This window comes from Schistocerca cancellata, chromosome 4, assembly GCF_023864275.1.
Source record: "Schistocerca cancellata isolate TAMUIC-IGC-003103 chromosome 4, iqSchCanc2.1, whole genome shotgun sequence".
In the NCBI taxonomy this organism is placed as follows: Eukaryota; Metazoa; Arthropoda; class Insecta; order Orthoptera; family Acrididae; genus Schistocerca; species Schistocerca cancellata.
Window position 1 is genome coordinate 811,290,065 of NC_064629.1, and position 19,985 is coordinate 811,310,049.

Here is a 19,985-nt window from a genome sequence, read left to right on the forward strand (position 1 = left end):
CTTTTTAAAGACCTCCTCGTGTTTTAGGATAACAATTTCCATTGTAACTTTAGCTACAATGAAAACCTCAGTAGGCCTATACATATTTCTGTGGCGGAGTAATTCCACCTATTTTCAGCTATGATGTGAAGTTATATTGTAATGGGGGAACGAGTAGCTCCTTTACTCATTCACATTTCCGTCACTGACTTATATTCATTCAAAAAAACGCGTTCTCTTATTACACGGTTGTAATTCAGCCGTAGGAAGACGTACTTGGTGTTGTCTCTGTTTACAGTCAACAATTGCCTAATGATATCTTTGATAACAGCTGTCCGTCAACATTGTGCCTATACAACTTGTAGGATTGAAGTGAGATAAAACCGAATGATCGTTGTCCTTCCTCAAGCTGCAAAGTAATAAAGAAATGTTTTACATAAATACGCCAGTGCAGTGATCAACTGGTGTCAGTCAGCATCTTGAGGCGACACGACAGAAAGAAACGTTTATGTAGAGGTATTGTTTCAGTATTTGCTGCTTTCTGCTTGTTTTGCTGTTTATAAGGAACAATAGCCTGTATACATTTTCTTTACATTAAATTTGTGTGGAAGTGTTCGTAACCACATTAGGGAAACAAATTTCTTGTGTGAGTGGACATGCTTCACTTCCAGCGTAATAATATTTGTAAGCTGTTTGTTCAAATTGAACCATGAACATGAAGTACGTTCGGCGAGAAATGTACAATATACTATTCTCGAAGCCGAAAAGAAGTTGACAGATTTATTATTGGAGATTCAGACGGCAAAGAATAAGAGTGAGGAGGAGCAAACCAAATTTATGTTTTGACCTTATGATTCGGTATAAATTAAGGACGGCAGAAAGTTTTGCATGTAACGCTGACACGTGAAAGCAGGAGTTCGAAAAGGCGTTGCAGTTCCAATACATTTAAAATGAGACGCAAAAGTTGTAGTGTGATATACCGCATTTTGACATGCGATTATTCTTGTACGACACATGTCAAAAAATGCTACCGATTTGTACGATAAATTAAGTCTTACACCTATCGCAATTGTGAATTGTGTTATTTTCAGTAGTACGTTATAAAATACCAGCTAAATCATCAGAATAATAGACATCAGAACTTTGAAGGAGAAATGTGTTTGAGCAGTGTGAAATACCTTACATTAAAGTAATATATTATGAATATTCTAAAGTTGATTGGCTCTGGAAGTTTACTAATGCAGAGCAAATTGAAAACTAAATTCATTACTGGTTTGAATACGTGTCTGTTTATGCAGATTAAATGCTTGAAGTTTTGTGGAACTAAATTAGTTTCACTTTTGTGCAATGTAATGGATTGTAGGATATTGTGTCCCAACCTCTCTGTAAACACAGTGAATTCAGAAAAGTGTTTAGCTGGTTTCATCAGCAATACAATTCAGCATGATTTTTTTTTTTTTTCCTTTTCAGTTCAGGTGTGGTAGGTGTCAACATCTTGATTGACACTCATTTGCAGTGTTGCCCTAAGTGTAGGTTGGGTTGGAAGATGACTGTTTAAGAGTTGGTGAAGACAATGAACATGAATGCAAAATAGCAGTTGTGATAACATGTTGATCTTAAGTATTTGATGCCTGTGTTCGCACCATATTTGTTGCCAATTTTGGTATAAAAACTAAAAGTGCACTGTATATTCAGAAATTTTGTAGTATGTAATAGATTAATCTCCAGCAAGTATTTTGGCATATGTTGCATACTTATATTATACATCAACTATAAAAACTCAAGAGAAAGTGGGGGGGGGGGGGGGGGCACTACATAAATGGTGCTACCTTTTTATTAAATTAAACTTTAATAACATATGTCATTACTTGAGAAAAGTCTTTTACTTGTGTATCATTGTAGGAAACATTTTAACGGGGGCAGTTGAGGGTATTAGAATGAAATGTCAAACTCTTCAGCAAAAACTTTCTGTAACTAGGAATGAAGAGGAATGAGTTGTAAGTGAAAGCAAAGAATGATTTATTGAGGCTTGCTCTTATGGCTCAATTGGAGGAACACTGCTCATGAAATTCCTGTAACCACATTGGTTCAGCGTACTCTTTTAACATGTTGCAAAAGCTTAAGTCACATGAATGTTTTGTTTAAATTTAAAGCCGACATGACACAGTTGTTCTGTCTTGATGAGAAATGTTTTTATTGGCTCACTTCTTACATGTTTTGGCCACTGGCCAGCTTCGGAGGACTACAAAATAACAAGAATAAACTATCAAAAACAAATATGCAGATATAATAATGTGTTGTTGCTATTACACAATAATATCAGGAAACAGTTACACAGTTTACCTGCATGATTATTTTTTGACACTCTCTTTGAAGATGGCCAGTGGCCAAAATGGGATATTAAACAAAAAAGGGGGGGTGGTGTGCCCAGGTCAAAACAATTGCAGTTGGTAAGTGCAGTCATGACTGGTACATCTCATGTTGCTTTTATGTAATGGATTTGTAAATTTCAAAGCACTCACTATTTGTAGAGTTTCATTTAGTACTATTGTAGTCTGTATAAACTTCAGTGAAACTGAGGATCTTGTAAAGCTGTAGTTTTCCTTTGTTGTTGAAATTAAATATATCTCTCGAAAAATGTCCTTAGAAAGGAAAGGAAAGCTCCTAATTACTTAGTATGAGGGTCATGTTATCTGGCAAGAGGGAAAAAAGAAGAACCGTTGCAGTGTAAGTAAAAGAAAGCAAAATGTCTTGCTCCACATACATATTTACGACAAGCTGTCTGTGATGTCCAAAGTATTGCTTTATGTGACATGTTTTGTAATTTATTGTGCGACAAGACAGTACCTTGCCAGTTATTTAAGAAATGTTGAGAATTGAACAGAAAAGTTGTAAAATATCACAGCGTGAGACAACTTGTTTGATGAGTCACTTTCTCACATTTATATAAATGATATGTAAACCAATTAATTTAATATTCAACTGGAGAAGATTAAAATGAAATGTGGAGGCCAGATAAATTGCTTTATTATTTCAAACACTCTCTCTTTAATGCATGTTGCTTACATTGTTGCATTAATCAGTCAATCAATTAGCTGCTGTCTACCTACTATTGAATGGGAAGTTAGTAACTTCCCTATATATGTTTAGCATGTGTGGTATTGCAAAGTGGAGGTACTTGGCTGGTGGAAACTTTTGTTTAGTCTACCGCCTAAGTTGGTCCAGGAATGATGCTACATCCTGTGAGCTCTATGCTTGAAACAGTGGTGCACAAGTGAGCACAGGGTGTGAACATTGGATATTCAATGTTAATGTGTGCTTGGCTGGTGGAAATTCTTTTATTACTCATATAGTTTCACATACATTTTGTACTTCTTAAAAAAATCAAGACGTGTAGAGTTACAAGCAGGTATAATATATTTACCAACTTTTAAACATTGAGTATAAAAAGTGTCTGAATATATCATTGGTTCAGGCTTCTAATATTTTCCTATGGTACATGCAGATGGAAGGCCTAACGTAGCCTGCAGTCAAATCTGATGTTGGTTGATGTATTGGTTGGATTGCGGAGTCCAAATTACTCTTTAGTTACACGATAAATGGAGAGAAACAAACTTAGATCAAGTAATGTGACAGGCAAGACTAGTTATTCAAGAATGACTTGTAAACTGTTGGGAATGAGTTTTAATTGCCTTCAGAGCTTGGTAAATCTCTAGATAAAACTGGTGTACTAGAACTTGGGCCTCGCCAGAGTGCACTCTAAACAGAAAATTGTTATGAATTATTATTTTTTTCATACATGCTCTCTAAATTCTGATAAACAACATATCAAGATTGAGATTTGCCAGATGATGACCTAACTATATCGATGTCACAATTTTGAACTGGCGATTTTTTTTGTCTGGAGCACAAGTAAATAAATTATCCATTATTTGTAAGAAAAGTGTCTGCACCCCATACGTGTTAATTTAAAGGGTGTTATCTGTCACCTATGGCTGTCTGTCTTTATTAGGCACTTATTACAGTTTCAACATTCACACCATTGCAACTCACAATCAATTTGTGCCATTAATTTTTTTGTGAGAGTCCCATAAATGTTGGAATCGTGATATCACTTGCTAGAGAAAGAGAGGCATAAGTGGAACATAATATCCTCCAAATAAATAAGCTATGGTATATATTGGCATAGATGTTGAAGGAAGGGGTTGCAAAGCCTTGTAGCTAAAACACAGCCTATAAGAGTTGGTTTCATATGGTTAATATTGGACATACAGGTATTTTTCTAAACTGGATAATTTACTGACTCCCTGTTGCTTGAACGGGCAGTGTATACAAACTTGATATATATATATCTCTTTGCCGTGGTTTGAGTCCTCCCTCGTGTGTGTGTGTGTGTGTGTGTGTGTGTGTGTGTGTGTGTGTGTGTGTGCGCTAAAAAAAAAACCTTTTTTCCCAGTGCCTGTAAGTTGGGTTTAGGGTTTGATGATTCATAACTTTAGCACACATTTCATTTATGGCAGGTTTGGAGACATTATCTGTTTATGTTGGTTTGGACTTGATAGCCTTTTTTTATGCACACAATATAACTGAAAATTGCTCACAGGTAACAAAAATCAACTACAACAAGGAATTCAAAAGGTTCATATTGTTCAAGTAAACAGCATTCAAATGCTAGGCATTCTTGCAGTTACCCTGCCATTTGATAAATCTCTGTTATGATTTGGTTTGATATGCCTAGTTTCATCATTTGGCCTTGATTAATTTCTTTTAATTTCTGAGCATATAGGACCTTAGACCGACTGGCAGTGCTCAGAAATGTTGAATAAATAGAAAGACAGCAGTGTAACAAAAATTCACTACCATTCTACTGCATTGATCTCTTTAAACTTATGAGCAACTTCTGAAAGTGGATTCACCAGTTGACAACAACAATTGGCCAACTGAGTGATACTACATTTAAAAAGGTTGTGAAAAAATATGCACCTAGCTTTTTTAAAAATTTATATTCTAAGTGTATGTGTGGCCCCTCCTGAATGGTCTAGTAAATGGCAGTATTTTTTTATATAAATAAAATGATACAAAATAGTTAACAAAAGTGTCTTCCTAGTGTATCTTCGTTTGGATATATATTTTAGGCCTCATCATCTGCATAGTAAGCATGCTTTATAACTTAAATGAAGGTTTTCTGATTCACTAAGTTGTTCTTAACTTTTTGAAATTATTTATTTTTTGTGAACTGTTGTCCTTATATTTTTCTGAAAGCATTTTTCCTTTAAAAATTCATTGGCAGACTGGACTTGTATGCTAGACTGAATGGCTACCTTTTTGTGGCATTGTTATTTTGGTTGAGGCACCTGAGTTTGTGATTTCAGATTACTCAGGAAAATGACTTTGAAAAAATTTTCATTCATTGAACACAACTTGTATCCACATGCTCTACTTCAATCTGTTACTGATTGTGGGACATAATAGATATTTGAAAATATGATGTGACATTGGCAAAATTTCTTGCTCAGGATAAGTCTGCAATTCATTATGTTTATGATAGGAAACTGTCTGCCTCGTTTACACTTTTAAACTTAAGTAAAGCTTTTTATTCTACATCAGATGCTAATGTTACAAATAAAGCTAGAATACCATGGAACTGTACATAAACCAATAAATTTAATTAAATATTGCCTAAGCAACAGGTGACAATTACTGTTTGTGAACAGGGGAGGAATTTGATGAATTCACATTTCTGAATTTTCTTCTGTATAAGCTAAGATATTTTCTTAAAAATTTACTAGTTCTTTATTACAACATGCTCTGTCAGTCAGAACTGCAATATGGAGTACTGTTATGGGGAAATTTTAGGTACAAACTGTATTTTCAAATGACATAAACAATCAAATGTACTCAAGAACTGAGTCCTAGATGATCCTGTAAGAAACTTTCATTCAGCTCAATATAATGACACTCCAAAGTCTCTATATGCATAATTGTTTAATATATTTCAAAGAAAATATATGCCAAGTGGTGGCAGGAGAAAACTCATATAAAAAGCTTAAGAACGTGTGAAAGCTTTCGGATCCAATGACTCCTCCTGGCAGAAGGGTTGGAGCGGAAGGAAGAGTGGTGAAGGAAAAGGACTGGTGAGATTTAGGAAATGGGGAGAGGTACAGAAAAGTCACCTTGTACCCCGGGTCAGGGGAGATTTACCGGACAGTAATGCTTTAAAATAATATGTATTTTACTAAAAAGTACATATACATGTGTAACTTCAATTTATGAAGCCAGTCATATGGTAAACATGCTGAAAGGCTAAAAAAATAAACACCTAAGGACTTCATCCTATCAGAAACTCTTTATTAAACAGCTGTGTAATCCCCTGGCTCTGGTAAGATGTTTTTTGACTCAATATAATGAAAGGCCATAAATTATGAATCATCAAATACTAATTACTGTTTGTTTATTGATATCACATATTGAGTAAGTGTTAATTATTGTTAAATAGTGTATATATCTCACAGTTCTAATAATTTTTCAGACAAACATTACACATTGAGAGACATCACACTTTTAAGTTAAAAATGAAGAAGAATCTAAACCTTTATACGCCTTTCCTGTCTATATTTTGATCAAAGTTAATTGATAGAATGTGTATAATAATACTATGGACACAACTCTGTAAGCATTGTTCCATTGTAGTTTCTGTGGTAGGTAAGTAAATGATAAAAAGGCATTTCCATTCTTCTGTACCAACATCAGTGATGCAGAAATAAAACTACACTTAACTCATCTTAAGCCTGGCTTTCTTGTTCATCAGATCTTAACTGACAGATAAGGCAGAAGTGATAGCATTTATTCTTGTTTCTTGAATTAGTAGGCTACAGGAAAGGATAGCCAACAGTGAGATGGCTTAGTAATTGGCAGTGGGCCTATTTGGGGGCCAAATGAAGTGGCACAGCAGTTAAAATAATGGACTTAAATTGAGGAGTAGTGATATTCAGTTTTCCTCTGGCTATCCTGGTTTAGGTTTTCCATATTTTTTGTAAAAATTACTTCAGCTGGATGTTTTTCGGGAATGTGCCATTTTTGTTTTACAGAAGTTCCCAAATGGCTGTCACAAAAATGGACTGGTGGCACATGCAGATATTGTGTTCACTGTTATGTGGTGGTCAGGGAGGTAGAAGATAAGTGTAATGTTGCTCTTTGTTAGCCAGGAGGAGGGTGCCAAGGTGTTAAATGGACCTAATTACAAAAAGAGTTACCTGAAAGGCAGACAATCAGGAAATAAGAGAAACAATAAAAATTGAAAGAGACATAGTTCCTAGATTTGTAGGCGAATTCCTAGACAAAATCAAGCAACTTTACATGTTTTATACAGGTGATAGTTGGAAGAGAAACAAAGCTGCTGCACATTATATGTCACTGAATGCACAGTCAAGTCACTAACTGCTTTGGCATCTCTGTTATTGCATGGCTACAGATGTGTTATTAGGACTGCGTTCAGTTACATTAAAAGAGTTCCATTAGACAGGTGCACAGATACTGGCATGCAGTTTGTGTTGCCACAGGTGCCTCATTGTAGATATATAGTGGTTCATAAGTGACAAGATATGAGGATGGTGGGTTCCAGAGCAGTACTGATGAATAGGAGAATATGGTGCCACTGGGATGACATTGTATTTATGATATCCAGGACAGTCAGGGAGATCTTGTGAAGGGCTCCTACCACTCAACAGAATGATTAACTCCTCTACTAATACACACTGGACTCGCATTCGGGAGGACGACGGTTTAATCCCATCTCTAGCCATCCTGATTTAGGTTTTCCATGATTTCCCTAAATCGTTTCAGGCAAATGCCGGGATGGTTCCTTTGAAAGGGCACGGCCGATTTCCTTCCCCATCCTTCCCTAATCTGAGCTTGCGCTCCGTCTCTAATGACCTCGTTGTTGACGGGACGTTAAAACACACTAACCTAACCTAACCTCCTCTACTAATAAACATCCTACACAAATGAGGAGTCCAAAGATGATGCACTGAATCATAGAATCAACAACAACTGTGAACACACTGCTAGTGTGTCTTCCCAAGCCCAAAGAGTGAAGAAAGCAGTATAATTGAGAATGTGTGTAGTAGTGACAAATACACCTGTATAAGATTAAGCAGGTTAATTATAGAAATAAATGATGCCATTAGTGGAGCCAGCAGTAGTAGTGGCAGTAGTACTACTACTAAGTAGTAACTGTATTTTGTTATAGATGTCTGTTGCAAACAGCCATTATAGCTACAAACAAAAGTGTTAACATTACATACATGGTTATATGGCGTATTTTATTTCCTAGGCAACATCATAATAGCGAAGTTAACTCAATAGCCCAAATCTTTCTCAGTACAGTTGCTTCAAAGCTACCCTCAGCACTCAACAAAGTGCAGCAGTGTGTGTTGCAGGGATTTTGAGGCTCTTTTTCATTATTACACCAACCATTGTGTTACTACTTGACTATATGATTGCTTTGCATTCACTGATAGGCACATACACTGCAACAGTTCAGTGAAACTGGACAGCTGAAAACCTAGCATACATTAGTTGTGTGGAAAAAATCATGAAGGCTGATTCAAACTGGTTAGGGATGTGCTTCAGTGATTTTGTTGGGAATGCAAATAAATGTTTATTAATCTTTTGGCAACTGGAATTTTTTATTTGACATCCATAATAATATGAAATTACAATGAAATCCAGACCATTAGCTGCTTACAGGCATTGATAAATATCAACGGGGACAGTTGAAAATGTGTGCCCCGACCAGGACTTGAACCCGAGGACACAGAGCACAGTGTGACTGCAGGGACTTACCTGTGGCATGCTCCCTGTGAGACCCACATTTCCAACTTACTATCCACACACTGTTCTTTCAGAACCATCTTGATATAAATAAGGCTTACCAGCCAATGATCTTCTTCAGTGCAGATGCACTCACATTGCTCAAACTCGTACAGGAATCTGTAGATTGACTGCTGCAAGTAATGAGTATAGTGGGCAGGGCACTGCAAATGTAGTGTGTGGACAGTAAGTTGGAAATGTGGGTCTCATGGTGAGCGTGCGAGAGATAAGTCCCTGCAGTTGCACTATCCTCTGTGTCCTCGATGGCTTAGTCAGATAGAGTGTCTGCCATGTAACCAGGAGATCCCAGGTTTGAGTCCCAGTCGGTGCACACATTTTCAACTGTCCCCGTTGATATTTATCAATACCTGTAAGCAGCTAATGGTCTGGATTTCCTTGTAATTTCATTCTTCGGACATGTTCAAAAGAACAGATACCATCTTCTCCCGGTCGTAATGATGGTATTCTTTACTGAAGCCGCTACTATTTGGTCGAGTAGCTCCTCAGTTGGCATCACAAGGCTGAGTGCACCCTGAAAAATGGCAACAGCACATGGGGGCATGGATGATCACCCATTCAAGTGCCGACCATGCTCGACAGTGCTTAACTTCGGTGATCTAACAGGAACCGGTGTATCCACTGTGGCAAGGCCGTTGCCCACCATCTTCATATATATGCATAATAATATGTCACACAGCTCTGTAATGTTAATGTTAGACCCTCTCAGGTAAGGTATCAGTGATTCAACATGCATTATTTGTTAGTGCAAACTAGCCATATAACAGACTAAAAATATTTGCTTGTAAATAAATAAAGATGCAGATGTTCAAACATTTTTAGGTTCTGGTACTGAAGGAGCTCTGCAGGATCCATCACCATCTCATAACATATAGATGCAAGGTCGGTTGATGATGTGTTTTTATGAGGAAGGATATACTATGGGCTTCAGGAAGTGTGAGTAAAAGACACAGGACCATATACTAAGAATTATGATGTATGACTAATGTATTGACATGAAAATTGAAAAACCATAAATGAATCATCAGAACAGGATAAAACAGAAATTACAAAGGAAAGTAGGGTGCCCAAATGATTAAAAACACAGAGAAACTATTTAGCTGTGGGTTCCACACCATTCTGTTAACTGTTACCCAAGACATGAATTCCTTATGTTATCATACCTTGTGGCAACATGGTGTGTTCACTAAGACTATTAAGTAGCCCAAGAAAATGTGATCTGTAGTGTCAGTTTGCAAACTGATTTCCGGCCATTGTTAAAGTATCTGTTGGTTATAAGTCTGCTATTCAAATACATTAAGGATTTGTGGTTAATAATATGAATTCATTCAGAAACTACTACAGCATTTATGTATCAGGTGTAGATTGTACTGGTTGTTATCTATCTCGTTTCTTAGATAACTGAAAAATTGTGGAATCTTACGTGGTATGGCTGTTGATATACTTTCCGGGATGTGAGGTTGTGGTCCAAGAACTTTGTTCACCACGACCTCACATCCCGGAAAGTATATCAACAGCCATGTCAACCGGTCGTGAAAGCCTTCATTCTTACGTGGTATATTGTGGTAGGACCACACTCTCACCACGTGTTTTTGAATGAGAATAATATGACTAGTTCCAGCACAATTTCAGCAAGACCTATTTTTTAGTACCTGTTGAAAGATTATACACTGCAGATCTCGTTTGTCTAGGGGGTTCTCGAAGTTTTGTCTGCAAAATAATCATTCCAACAAGCATGGCCTGGGGATTCTTCTTGTTTGAAATAAACGCCACCGGATCTGAAATACTTTCAGCAAAAAATTATATTTATTTGTACTTTTTGTTAGTAACTACACCATTTTCACTATGAACATTGATACTCTAAATCCATTATACTGCACTTGTCACATAAACACGTCCATCTCCCTCCAATACTGACAAAGAAGTGGTGGGCAATCCAACATGTGCCCGGAAGTTGCAGACATTCCTGCATTCTAGATTCTTTGGTTTACTGACCTTAATAAACTCCAAAGACACATATAAATAAATATGCACATAAATATACAGCATTTAACATCTTAAACAAGTCCATTATTTACCATAAAAGAAAATATTCATAATTAAATAAATTAAACACATTTTCTGGCAACATAATGAAATTACCTGAACTCTCCACTGCGGGCATCATACTTTTCACATGAGATAAACTTTATTTCCGACGATTGATTACATTACAAGATTGAAACTATTGTATTGAAATATGTAAACTATTCTAACTATTCTGCATTTGCCATTTAAAGTGGGCTTCTAGAAGACCTAAAAATTATGAGTGATGAACCTCAGTTTTGCTCATCTAAGTTGAGTGGATTCATGGTGACACATTCCTTTTATTATTCCCACAATTTCCTCACAGTAGTTTCCATCCTTTAGTTGTAATGCATTGTTTAGTCATATACTCTATTGCAAATATATTGTGTTCATGTTTTTTGACATTATTTATTCATTTACTATATCTGCTTTCTTGGTCATTCCATACTAAGTGGTCCAGGAAAAAAAAATAACTGGTTGCTTGACCATCTCAGAAAAATTTGATATTTACTGTGTGGTGGCCCTAATCCTAATGTTTAGTGGACTCAAAAGACCTTTTTTGTTTAAAAAAAAGTTTATCACTTAGAAATAACAGTCACTTTCATTTCAGGTCTCAAGGTTTGTTTTTCCCCACAAGTGTCTGTGGTTCCCTCCCCCAAATTAAGCTGTATGTATTCCTTAATATATTTTAATAGCTCAAAGTTATTGGCCACAGATTTTGAAAAATCAATTTTGGAACAGCATTTTTCTGAAGGAGCAGTAATTTCTCAGTGTTAATATTTTTTTTTTTTTTTTTGCTATTACACTTAAAAAGTAGACAATTCTTAAAAAATACATTTTTAAAATTTTTCATTTTATGGCCTGCAATATCATTGTTAGGGGACCAGATAAAATTCTCAAAATTACACTCATGATAAATCTTTATGATGTCAAACTTGAGTACAAATTTCAACTTTGAAACTCATTTGGAAGTTACGAAACAAAAATTACAAATATGAGTCAGAAATACATTTTTGACACCAGTGATATCTAGACTGTTGGAATGAAGTACATCAGTTATATGATTTAAACACATCAAATTAAAGTAACTAATGATTATTTGTTGAGACAATCCTCTCCTGAAAGTTTCAGCAGGCTAAAAGACAGCATATGGAAGTCTGTGCAGGCTGACAGACAAGCCTATACAACTCTGTGTGTCGTCTTCCCCCTTCCACCAACAGCTGTCTACTGGCACTCAGTTAAATATGAGGTACTCAAGTGTGCAGTGCAGTTGAAAAATGGAGTCTCAGTGGCAGTCTCATTAACGAAGCTTGTTATGAAATTATGTATGGGGTGTTTGCGGAAGACATTACTTTAACTGTAGATTACAGTGAAAAATAAAACGTCTTGTTTGACTTAAGAGTTGACTCAGAGGTTAAGTCAACTTGCAAGCACCATGAAATGAAGTACTTAAATACACTCCTGGAAATTGAAATAAGAACACCGTGAATTCATTGTCCCAGGAAGGGGAAACTTTATTGACACATTCCTGGGGTCAGATACATCACATGATCACACTGACAGAACCACAGGCACATAGACACAGGCAACAGAGCATGCACAATGTCGGCACTAGTACAGTGTATATCCACCTTTCGCAGCAATGCAGGCTGCTATTCTCCCATGGAAACGATTGTAGAGATGCTGGATGTAGTCCTGTGGAACGGCTTGCCATGCCATTTCCACCTGGCGCCTCAGTTGGACCAGCGTTCGTTCTGGACGTGCAGACTGCGTGAGACGACGCTTCATCCAGTCCCAAACATGCTCAATGGGGGACAGATCCGGAGATCTTGCTGGCCAGGGTAGTTGACTTACACCTTCTAGAGCACGTTGGGTGGCACGGGATACATGCGGACATGCATTGTCTTGTTGGAACAGCAAGTTCCCTTGCCGGTCTAGGAATGGTAGAACGATGGGTTCGATGACGGTTTGGATGTACCGTGCACTATTCAGTGTCCCCTCGACGATCACCAGTGGTGTACGGCCAGTGTAGGAGATCGCTCCCCACACCATGATGCCGGGTGTTGGCCCTGTGTGCCTCGGTCGTATGCAGTCCTGATTGTGGCGCTCACCTGCACGGCGTCAAACACGCATACGACCATCATTGGCACCAAGGCAGAAGCGACTCTCATCGCTGAAGACGACACGTCTCCATTCGTCCCTCCATTCACGCCTGTCGCGACACCACTGGAGGCGGGCTGCACGATGTTGGGGCGTGAGCGGAAGACGGCCTAACGGTGTGCGGGACCGTAGCCCAGCTTCATGGAGACGGTTGCGAATGGTCCTCGCCGATACCCCATGAGCAACAGTGTCCCTAATTTGCTGGGAAGTGGCGGTGCGGTCCCCTACGGCACTGCGTAGGATCCTACGGTCTTGGCGTGCATCCGTGCGTCGCTGCGGTCCGGTCCCAGGTCGACGGGCACGTGCACCTTCCGCCGACCACTGGCGACAACATCGATGTACTGTGGAGACTTCACGCCCCACGTGTTGAGCAATTCGGCGGTACGTCCACCCGGCCTCCCGCATGCCCACTATACGCCCTTGCTCAAAGTCCGTCAACTGCACATACGGTTCACGTCCACGCTGTCGCGGCATGCTACCAGTGTTAAAGACTGCGATGGAGCTCCGTATGCCACGGCAAACTGGCTGACACTGACGGCGGCGGTGCACAAATGCTGCGCAGCTAGTGCCATTCGACGGCCAACACCGCGGTTCCTGGTGTGTCCGCTGTGCCGTGCGTGTGATCATTGCTTGTACAGCCCTCTCGCAGTGTACGGAGCAAGTATGGTGGGTCTGACACACCGGTGTCAATGTGTTCTTTTTTCCATTTCCAGGAGTGTATATTTCACCACCTTTTTGGCCAGGCATGCTTGGGCCCTTTTAAGAAATGTAGGAAGCCTACAACAAAAGGTCTGAGAGAAATAGTGTTTGCTCATTGTTGTAAAAATAAAAGTGCTTTTATCATTATAATACCAGGAAAATCATTGCGTTCAACATCTTATTTTAAGATGTTTGTAATTAACAAAGAAAGGGATAGTGATATTTCAGGTAAAGAATTTTATGACTTACCAGAAACTGTAAGAAACAGTAGATTCAGCTTGTGAAATTCTAAATATATCACATGCTAGTAAAATTAGAAAACTAAGTGAAGAACAAAGACATTTTGTCTTTAATGGAAGAACAGAGAAAGTGGCAGCTACAGTCAAAAACAATTTGGAAGTTTCATTTCAAAAGCAGATTTGTACTAAATGTGATGGAAGTTCTAAAAATTCACTGAAGAAATATGATGATTTGATAGAAACGCTGAAACCTAAATTTCATATTTCAAACAAAGAGGATAAAATTATCAGTTTACTGCCAAATTCTTACAGTTTAGCAAAAGTTAGTGACTAATTTAATGTGTCATAGTGTTCGGTTAAATTAACAAGACATTTAATGGAAGAAGAGGGAATTCTACCTGCATTACAGAAGGGAAATGCAACTAATTTGATAGATGGAAACATGATCAAAAAAGTTATTAGGTTTTATGAAGATGACAATAACAATTGTTTGATGCCTGCAAAAAAGATTGTTTCTGTGAAAGAAAATGGTACTAAGGTTCTAAGATAAAAAGGTTAATATTGTGCAATTTAAATGGACTATTTGCCATGGGAAGAATGTGTGTGAGCCATCAGGGGTACAACAAAGCAAACTGTCACAAAAGCTAGTCTGTTGCGGACCTATGAGAACGAGATCTTGACACCTCAAAACTGTTTAAATTCTGTAAAGAACAGGTAAAAAATTAGCTACGTTTTTGTAAAATGTGAAGAAATATGAGAACTCTATGCCAGTGCCTTGGAGGAATGATTCAACACTTGTCATTGTTTTATATCCCAGTCACACAACTTCCTCAAGTGTAAGTTCACATCAACATCCCCTTATAGTAAACTTCACCAATATGGAAAACTTGCACCACTGACACTGCAAAATACAGACATAGTGGCTTGTGTTTATGATGAACAGTGGTGGACTGCCGAAGTAGATAATATTGATTATAAAAATCAAGATGTGCATGTTCATTGTACCACCCACCAGGACCTAGGACCTTGTTTAAAAAAGTTGAGAAGGATCAAGTTTGGATACCAGTTAAAAATGTACTGAGGAAGATGTGTCCTATGGAATTTACAGTTGTGACAGGGTGAACTTTTACCCTAATGCCCAGGCTGGGTGAAGAAATTTCTCAGATGTTCATTGAATAACATAGTACAAGCAAAGAAAGTGAGAACAAGATAATGTAATTAGGTGGCTCATTTTCAATAAAGAAAAACAAGTAATCTTAGATTTGTTGAAATTATATAATTGGTACACTGTATTCTGTAAGCTATATATCAAAAATGTTAAAAACATATTTTTGACTCATATTTTTTAGATTAGATTACATTTACTTTCATTCCAATTGATCTATAATGAGGAGGTCCTCCAGGATGTAGAACATGTCAGAAAAACAACAATACATGACAAATATTTACAGCTAAAACAAATAAGCTAATGTACCATTCCACTGGTCCCAAGTGGAATGATCGTCATTTTTTAATGAACACTGTGTGAAAGAGTAATTTTACAAATACTGATGCACTGAATTTAAAATAAAAAGTTTATTTATTTATTTATTTATAAGGTAATAAACGTGTAATACAACTACTATAATACAATGAACACATTACTGCACAGAAATGGTGCAGAAGTTAAATTGTACTTACACACACACACACACACATGCGCGCACATGCGCGCGTGTATACACACACACACACACACACACACACACACACACACACACACACACACATTTACAATGAACACATTACTGCACTGAAATTGTGCAGAAATCATATTAGTTGGTTTTACTGAGAAATTCATCAATGAATTAGGAGGAGTTGGCCACCAATAAATCCTTTAGGCTTCTCTTAAACTGAATTTCATTGGTTTTTAAGCTTTTTATGGCTGCTGGCAAGTTATTGAAAATGTGTGTTCCTGAATAATGCACACCTTCTTGTACAAGACTAAGTGACTTTAAATCCTTGTGAAGATTATTCTTATATCTAGTATTGATTCCATGAATTGAGCTGTTGTTTTGAAAAAGTGATATATTTTTAATGGCAAATTTCATTAAGGAATAAATATATTGGGAAGCAGTAGTTAGTATCCCTGGTTCCCTAAACAGGCTTTTGCAGGATGTTCTTGAGTTCATACCACATATTACTCTTACTGCTCGTTTTTGTGCCCGGAAAACTTTAGCTTGGCTTGATGAATTACCCCAAAAAATAATCCCATATGACATTATGAAATGAAAGTAAGCATAGTATGCCAGCTTTTTCATTTTTATATCCCCTATGTCTGACACAATTCGCATTGCAAATAGAGATTTGTTAAGACGCTTCAGCAGTTCTGTGGTGTGCTCCTCCCAGTTGAATTTATTATGAAGCTGTAATCCCAAGAATTTAACACTGTCCACTTCCTCTATCTGCTTGTCCATTGTATGTTAGGCATATAATTGTGGGACACCCCTTACAAGTTCTGAACTGCATGTAGTGTGTTTCTACAAAGTTTAGTGACAAAGAATTGGCTAGGAAGCAGTGATTTGTTATTTATTGCAATGTTTGTATCATCAACAAACAAAACGAACTTGGCATCTGGTAATGTTACTGATATACACAAGAAAAAGTAAGGGCCCCAAAGTGGAACCTTGTGGGACCCAACATGTAATTGGTTCCCAGTTGGATGATGCCTGATAGCTTGGTACCTGTCTCTTTCCTAATAACACCCTTTGTTTCCTGCCAGAGATATAAGATTTGAACCATTTTGCAGCATTTCCTGTTACACCATAATATTCTAATTTATTTAAAAGGATATTGTGATTTACACAGTCAAATGACTTTGACAGATCATAAAATATACCAGTTGCCTGCAAGATAAGATAAGATGAGATAAGATGGTTATAAAGCCGATTGTACATTACTTTTTCTAAAATTTTTGAGAATGCTGGCAACAGTGAAATTGGACAGAAATTTGATGCTGTTTCTTTATCTCCCTTTTTTAAACAGTGGCTTAACTTCAGCATATTTCAACCATTCAGGAAATATTCCCCTGATAAATGACTGGTTACACAGATAGCTTAATATGTTATTTAGCTCAGAATCACATTCTTTAATTAACTTTGTTGATATTTCATCATATCCACTAGATGTTTTTGATTTTAAAGATTTTATGATGGACATTATTTCTGCTAGGGTAGTGAGGGTCAAATTCATATTATTGAAGTTACTTGAAATGTCTGGTCTGAGGTATTCCATAGCAGCATCTACTGAACCTGACAACCCCATCTTTTCAGCAACAGTTATAAAATGTTTGTTAAAAAGTTCTGCAACACTATACACATCTGTCACCAATGTATCATTTACACTTAATGCTATTTGTTCCTCTTCATGTCCGGTTCTACTGGTCTCCTCCTTCACTATATCCCATACTGTCTTTATTTTGTTATCTGATATGACTATCTTTTCCGTGTAATATATTTGCTTTGATGTCCGTATTACAGTCCTTAATATTTTGCAGTATTTCTTGTAATGTGCTATAGCATCAACATCGGAACTGTTTCGGACTGACAGATACAGTTTTCTTTTTGTTTTACAAGATACCCCTATTCCTTTAGTAATCCATGGCTTCTTTGTAGACTTTGCTCTAACCTTGGTAAGTTTTGGGGGAAAACAGTGTTCGAATAAGGTAAGCACTTTATTAGCAAAAGTGTTATATTTTTCATTCATGCCATGAGCACTGTAAACATCAGTCCAGTGAATGTCTCTGAGGAGTGTCCTAAAATAATCAATTTTTGGCTCATTGATTACCCTCTTGAACTCAGATTTAACAGATTTTATATCCTGTTCAGTATTAACATTTAGCAGAAGGAACTGCATGTCATGGTCTGAGAGTCCATTGACTATTGGTTTTGTAATATAGTTTTGTTCATTGGACTTTTCTATAAATTGAAAAGTTTTATTGAAGTTTGATACCATAAAGGTCTATTAAATGTGTAACTTAGATTTTTATCTAGTTCTGTAACAAAGATATTGACGGCCCAAAAATGAAAAAAAGAAATAAAAATTCATTTTATAAAACAGTCTGTCTTTTATTAAGTTTAAGCTTCTCACCATTGATACTAATTAAAAGTAACTGTACTGTATAGTGCAGAAAGTATTAAGGCTGAGAAATTACTCCTTCTTTGGAGAACTACTGCTCAAAAATAGAATTTCTTTAATTTGTGGCCAGTAATTTTTAACTATTAAAAATGTATTTAAGAATACATTCAGCTGGGTGGTAATGGTTTTAATTTGTAGATCAGAGTGTGCTAAACTAAATGCTTTTGATTTGAAAGGCATGGGGCAACGCATTACTGAATAATTTAAAAATGCAGATGCTTTCAAATGCAACAAAAGTGGCCGCTGTTTCGAAATGATAAACAGCAGAAAGCTTTAAAAAATATTGTTGAGTCCACTAAACATTAGGCTGCTCATCTAGCAAATATCAATTTTTTCTGAGATGATCAAGCAATCAATGCTGAACCACTTGGTATGGATTGACACTTCTGTCAATTATGTGATGACTTATTCCTTGTTTTTAGCTCTCCCTCATATGGTCCCACATAACATGAGGAAAATAAATTAAATTATTTATGCATGCCTGTGCCATTATGGCTAACATATTTATTGAAGCACACTCGTGCAATTACAGGGTGATGATCACTGTATCTAATACAAGTACAGCCATGATCTTTATTAGTGTAGGTAAGCAACCTGAAAAGACACATTCAAAAATCAGTAACAGTACAATCTGTCATAGAATCTTCGCCAGTAGAGATGCAGGTCACGATTGAGTCAAGTATGCTGTGCAGTACCTGAAGTAATAAGGTGCAGTGAGAATATAACACAAAGTGCTTGTATCTGGAATGAGATTTTCACTCTGCAGCGGAGTGTGCGCTGATATGAAACTTCCTGGTAGATTAAAACTGTGTGCCGGACCAAGACTCAAACTCGGGACCTTCGCCTTTCACGGGCAAGTGCTCTACCACTTATGTCTTTAGCACGGCATGGAGCCCACGTGAATCTGTTGCTCACTTTTTTCTGTGTTTACCTGGTGCAGGTGCTAATGTTAGTTTAGAAGTGCCTTCATTAAATTCTGGAATCAGCTTTGTGCTCATGGTTCTGGGTATAAACATGAACTCAGCAGTGCCATCACTGTTGTAGTCTTGCCTGCTTCTTCATAAGACCTGCTGCTGATCGAACATTTTGGAATATATATTTGTCATCTCTGTTTCACAGGTGTGTTCTAACAGTAAATGTTGAGGAATTGTGGGTTTCAATTGAAGGAACTTGTTAGGCAGTAGCACAGGATAGCCACACCTTTGAGCTGATACTACAGTATATTGTAAATCTTACTGTATCTTATGGTTCTTATCTGTCATTGAAATGCACCTTAAAGTGTATGAATTTCTGGTGATTTATTCATGGTAGTGCAATTAACAGCATATACTCATATTACTTGGTAAATTTTGTAATATTAATCAACGTAAATGAAGTTTGAATTGTAATAAATAATATGTTGTGGTCATGTCATGTGCTGCCACAACACTTTCACAGAAATTGTGATAAATGATGACTTGAAGTGTGCCGTCAAATCACCAACGGCAATAAGACATTCAGCCATGGTTGACACTTGAAAAAAGACATCTGGCATGTTCAGGGCAGTTGTAATTGGTTGAACCATGGCAGTCAGGAATCTGTTTCTTAAAGTAACCAGATAGAGGGTCACATTTGGCAGGTTGTTAAGAAAATATATGGCTTAAATTTGTCCAAAGCCTGCTTTAACTAATGGAAAGTCTTTGCGTCCTGAGTATGCCTTTAATGTGGTACTGGAGTGCAAGGGAGATCCATGATCAGATGTAAACTAAATTGTGTTAGTGGTGTGTGTTGGAAGAG

The 19,985-nt window shown here is 37.2% G+C and overlaps 1 protein-coding gene across 2 annotated transcripts in view; it reads left to right on the forward strand.

Annotated features, from left to right (window-relative positions):
* Positions 1-288: 288 nt before the first annotated feature.
* The window catches only part of LOC126184782 (UPF0669 protein C6orf120 homolog), a 67,376-nt gene continuing 47,679 nt past the window's right edge, over positions 289-19,985 (forward strand). Inside the window, exons 1-2 of one of the 2 annotated variants that reach the window (XM_049927346.1) lie at positions 289-495; positions 9,691-9,804. In XM_049927346.1, coding sequence (XP_049783303.1) covers positions 9,772-9,804 — 33 coding nt within the window. In that variant the 5' untranslated portion in view covers positions 289-495; positions 9,691-9,771. The remainder of the gene's footprint in view (positions 496-9,690; positions 9,805-19,985) is intronic. The other variant, XR_007536877.1, reaches the window with a different exon arrangement.